General features: G+C 36.0%; 1 protein-coding gene across 1 annotated transcript in view; it reads right to left on the bottom strand.

Annotated features, from left to right (window-relative positions):
* Nucleotides 1-214: 214 nt before the first annotated feature.
* The window catches only part of LOC118738306 (myb-like protein Q), a 56,524-nt gene continuing 50,872 nt past the window's right edge, over nt 215-5,866 (bottom strand). Inside the window, exons 4-5 of the mRNA XM_036469229.1 lie at nt 4,349-4,455; nt 215-379 (exon numbers count right to left, since the gene is read on the bottom strand). Of these exons, the coding sequence (XP_036325122.1) occupies nt 215-379; nt 4,349-4,455 (272 nt within the window). The remainder of the gene's footprint in view (nt 380-4,348; nt 4,456-5,866) is intronic.

The raw sequence follows: 5,866 nt of genomic DNA, 5'->3' as shown, positions 1-5,866 counted from the left end.
AGAATTTTAATCAACCTTGTTAACCATGTTAACCTTTTTAGACGGGACTTTACTGTGTCTGCTATCTTATTCAAATGAGTCACATCAATTTGTAAAAGGTTTTCTCTTATTGCAAACTTATCCACTATTCCACTAGACATGGAAATGACACAAAATTGGAGGAACTTAAAAATGCCACGTGTAAAATGAGTTTAATGATTTTTGAGTTTTGAGTTTAAAATTTTTCCCATTTAATGCCTGGTGGAAATCCACCATATATAACATATATATGGATGTGTACTGTAAAAATCGTAAAACTTACCCTATGGATTGTCTCTTCAAAACTTTGGTGCTGTCCACCATTCATTGTTTGAAAATGTCTCAGTCGTTCATTCGCCGCCTAGAAAATACGTTAAGTAGATAAACGTTTGATTATTTTTTTGTATTCATGTTAATATATACAAATTTTATAACAAATTTAGGGCATATTCATAGTTAAAATAAAGTCGATTCTAAAGATAGTTCCAGCTGTTTTGACAGATATTTCATTGCAAATTATATCAAAAAGTTGCAACTGTCATTACAGTCGACGCTATTGTGACTATGAATATGCCCCATTATTTCCGATAAGACATAAGAAAATGATATTGGTTTCTTATTTGTTTCATATGTCGTTACAGCTCAGCTCAACCCTGCTTTGAAACGTATTATGATTTGTAAAAACTGGCCTTTCTTACTGCCTTGTCGTTTCAGCATGCTTTCAATCAAACGAACACATTTGAATGGACTTTGCTGCGATTTCACAACTGAAGGTAGTGAAATTATGATCATTTGTAGGTAAGAGGTAGCGTTCTTTTGGAAAAGAAGATAAATTCAGCCTAATTGAAGAAGCCCAAGACAATGCTAACCTCCTTTAACATTACCATTTTACGACAGAGGGTTAAGAAAGTTTTCTTTCGAGAATATATTTGAAGAGAGTTGCTGCCCGTTTAGAAATTTACAATAATTTTAATCGACTAGTTAAATGAAATATTTAAATATAGGTGCCAAACGGAAGAGGTTTTAGTAAGCTTTATGGACTTTCAAACCCTTGCAAGAAACAACACATGGCGACGAAGCTCTGAGACTAATTGAGGATAAACTTTTCTCAATGGTGGAAAAGAAGGAATGGGAGAACTGTCCAATGAGCTATTCAATGAGTTGATTACAACATCACGAACTTGGCGGCTGAAGTCACCAAAACAGAACCCAAACTATTTCACGAGCAAAGGCAAATTTACCATAAAATTGTGAGCCGCGGGGAGAGCGGAGAACGCGGTCTTTATTTCTTGGACATACCAGGGGGAACTGGCAAGACATTCCTGCTGAATTTGCTACTGGTACAGTTGCCCAAGGATAAAAATGTTACATTAGCGTCTGCCTCCTCAGGGATATCAGCGGAGGAAGAACTGCATACTCCGAACCTTGGGAGTCAGGATACATAGCGAAACAATTGTGGCGGGGCTTTGTTGTAACAATGCAAATAAATTTTTTTGCTTAAAATTACTCTTCCTTGAATCAGTGAGCACACGAAAACCCTCACGAAACTGAAGTATTTTAAGTTCGTGCAATATGTTTTCAAGATCGCTGAACGCGATGGACGAGAGAGTTTTTAGATCTGACATTTACATTTTCAGATATTACAAAAAATTCTTTAAAAAACTGAGAGAAAATCCGAAAATCTCGCTTTAAAAGTTTATTATTTCTTAGAAAAAATTTTGCGATTTTTTAACACTACCACTTGTGTTCATAACCAGGTCATGGCAAACAAAATGAGGCATCGCAGAGAATGTTGCGTTCATTACTTCTCGAATATACCGGTAAATTACAGAACCTGCTCTTCTTTCAGAAATCCATTTGCCGTATGAAAGGCTCGTATCAGGAGATACAACATTTGATCATAAGTTACGCCCATTTTCCTAAAATTTTATAATAATGTTATTTTTCACCAAAATTCTACTTCACATACTAATTTTCAACCATTTGGATCCAATATTTACTGAAATATCGTAGTTCCTGAATTTTTCGAAAAAACTGTTATATGAGAAGGGGGTTACAGTCCGATTTCGCCCATTTCCAATACCAAACTATCTTGGATTAAGGGCAGCCAACATAACAAATTTCGAGTTATTGTGTACACGGACGGACGGACGGATGGACAGACAGATATGGCTTAATCACCTTTTCTATTCATTCAGAGCATTTAAGTATACATTTGTCTATATCTGTCTCGATTCGATTCAGCTGTTACAAACAACGGTTATGTGAAGAAAAGTTATAATATCTTTGCGCCCACGTGCGCTCGGGTATAAAAAATAGATTACCATAACTAAATACCATTCAACACTATTCGTTCGCTTATTCCATTTTAACTCAACTTCTGGGTTTATTGTAGTATTTCATGCCGTCTTCCTAAATAATTAATATCAAATTATGAAATTAACGAAAACAGTTCGCGCGTTTCAACGTAATTTACAAACAATGTGCCCCATGTGTATCGTTCAAGTCGAACATATTTCCAAAAATTTTTTTAGCCATCTTCGCAGATACAATTTTATTTTATTTTTAACTTTTTTCTACCTTTTATAAATCAATTAATTTCGCTTGTCTCTGGGTCAGTTTGTAAGACATGCTTATCGTGAAATTTTAGTACCACATCTTGCGTAGAATTCAGGTTGGCTCGCTTCATTTATTGCACGTTCAGATCGTTCTTCATTTTTTAATTAGACATTTCAAGCTACATATACATACTAAACGGCTGGCGGTGGCAGCCTAATCGCAATTTGCTTCCACTGAATTTACTGCTTCCGCATTTTGTGACGTCCAACCACTTGCGCCGCAGAAGTTGCGAAAGTTTTTGTTGGCAGCTTTTCAACCGAAATTTTTGTACACACAGGTACAATGCATATAAAATATTTATCTTTATGTGTGCACTTGTGCTGGTGTCTTCTATCCTTTCGCGTTATTTATGTCTGTACTTGGGGGTGTTAAACACTTGTTTACTCGGCTGTGCGCTATCTCGACTGCCAAAGCTATCGCCCAGTCAGCGCCACTGAGACTATTTCATTGCCAAGAATTTGCGCATTTAACATTTTTTAAGACATTACCGCCTTCTTCTTAAGCCTTTTATGCTACCCCTGCTAAATGTTGGTTTAATCAAAGAAAAGGATGTCTTGAATGAATCCTTTTGGAATAGCAGATAAACTTAGGAGCAGGCGACGACAGCTTCGGCGGCGCCTTTAACCTCTGCACTGCAAACACTTTTGAAAGCGCAAAAGACAGAGAAGAATGGTGGTGCTGGGACCAGGTGGTTGCGGGCTATGTAGTGTGTGTACATATAAAAAAAATGTGCAGGTCTCTAGGGTGGATATTAAGTATGACAACAAAAAGAAAACATGCGAAGAGGTTTTTTTTCTTCGTTTCAGCGGAGATATAAAAACCCTTAAGAGCTAAAAAAGTGTAAACAAGACTATGCAAAAAAGCATTTAAAGGGCAAACTCCAACGACTTTGATTGGCGGTACCAAGAGGACAATTGTACTGTTAAATAAACAAAGAAAAATATTATGAAAAATGTATTAAAAAAAAAAATTGTGGCAGCCATAAAGAAAATGAGTGCACATGCGCTACTCTCGCGCTAATGGACATTTTTCATACAAAATACGCACATGTCGTGGTCATCTGCAATGACGACACAATTCAACATTCAAAAAATAAAAACCCTTACTACTGTTAAGTGGCTCATGTCTCTATTATATAATTATTTTAGTAATTCTTACTACTTGCTTTAGTAAGGGTTGGACATGCACTATATAAGGATTAAGGACAGAGGACCTTCGATATGTATATGTTATTTTTTTTACAACAATTATTTTCTGTAGAAACTTTCCAGTTGGACTAGGAATCACCAAGTTAGGAGTGTTATCTACATAATTTTCATAGACTTAGTAAGTTGGGGCTCCAAACCTTGAGTGGTTTTCCTTAATTTGGGCTAAGGCATGACAACACCTAATTTTCTCATTTTTCCGGTTTCAAATTTTGGAAGTGCTTACAAATTTCGAACTATTTTCGAATTCAGCACGTATTGATTTCTGACCTTGGGAACATGGGAAACATGGGAAGTTTTTAATAAGATAAATAAATAAGCCAAATAATTTTAAAAAGTCACAGGGAAATAGACTTGGCAGCCCTTCTTTCAAGCACCCTTGCTCAACATCTTTAAATGCTCTCAAATCCTAGCGGACTTGGTTCACAGATTCGTTACAAGGTTTTATACGTAGATAGATGTATATTTTTTGAATGAGGATATAATAAAAAATACTTTAAACTTACCCTTACTTGTGCGGCAGTTTGCTGATTGTTTCGATCTCGTCGATTTACTGTTTTCAGACCTTTCAAAAGTCTCGCTAAGGTGGTACGTTTTTTGGTCTCGCGACCTTCTGAAAAAAAAAAAAATATTTGCGCATGAGAAACGTTGAGGAATTGAGTTAAAAGACATCCGATGAATGCGTTGAAAATTTATAAAAGAAACCTATAAGGCAAAACTATTTTTACGCCATACTAGGAAATTTTATGGACTACAAAATTTTAAGAGTCACGAAATAATTGTTTTTAACTGGAGAAATAAGTACTATTAATATGTACTACAGAGAAACTTTATTTCATAAAGTGAAAAGAACACACTTTTCCTACAAGATTTTATACCTATTTCTAGGGAAATCTGTAGCTCGTTTCTGTAACAATTCTTTACCAAGGCGAATTGAGATATAAATTAGCCGCCCTGTTCTCTAATGCTAATGAGTAGTAGAGAATGACGTACATTCTCTACCAATAGTGAAATAATCGGTAGAGAAAATTTACAGAAACGAGCTACTGGTTTCCTATTCATTTATTCCAATGAACAAAATATTATATTTTCCGATAATTAAGGAATGGTTGCTTCTCATATTCAGCCTAAATTGCAATTAGCATATCATTACGTTCAGGGCCGTCAAGAGAAAATCCCTCACCTCAAAAATCTAATTTTTTTTAATTATCCAGCCTTAGAATAGCTTGCTCTCGAACGGAATAAGTGGGGCCCATAAACTAATCTCGATAAGCTTCGAAAATAATGTAGGTAAGCTTTTCTTCCAACCAAACGCGAAGCACACCATATAGAAATAGTTTAACTCGTAGCACGATGTAGAGAGCAAAGGTGGCGCCCATCTCAGTGAATTTGACAGAATCGCTGTTTGTATGATGTCGCACTTGTGTAACTGGTTTACGTTTGGCTTGCAAAATTTCTTCTTCCATTCTTTCTCGCGTTTTGGCATTTTTCTCTCGCAACTGCACCAGTGTAACGTCACACCAAACTTATACTCAAAAATCCTCTCTGATGGGCGCAATCTTGTATTCTACCATCCTTGTTTAACTAGTATACTAAATCAAGTGACTTTAAGGAAATGCGTAACTTCTCGTTAAAAATACTGGAGACAAATTTAAAATCCCATATTAAATTCCAAATTAAGCCGGGCATTCTATTAAAAGCCCCGCACCCCTCTGTAGAGGTAGATCTATGGCAACCGCTCTTTATTCTTGGATCCCAATACATAAAAGATCAGTTTTTAACGATGAAAACAGCTTAGATTTTTAGCAACATACTTCAGAGAAGAATTATCTTAGCCATGGGCGTAGCCAGGTAGGGGCAGGGGGGTGCTCGAGCCCCCTCTAACTTTCAAATTTTCCTTATATCAATTATATAAATAGGCAATCATGTTTCGTTTACACCCCTTTTACGGCTAAACTATACTTCTAAGGTATAAATAATTATATATCATTAGAAAGGTATTTTGATGCTGATGTGCAGGCAAC

Source organism: Rhagoletis pomonella, unplaced genomic scaffold (assembly GCF_013731165.1).
Source record: "Rhagoletis pomonella isolate Grant_MI unplaced genomic scaffold, Rhpom_1.0 Rhpom_scaffold_00004, whole genome shotgun sequence".
In the NCBI taxonomy this organism is placed as follows: domain Eukaryota; kingdom Metazoa; phylum Arthropoda; class Insecta; order Diptera; family Tephritidae; genus Rhagoletis; species Rhagoletis pomonella.
This window is presented reverse-complemented; position numbering and strand designations above follow the sequence as displayed.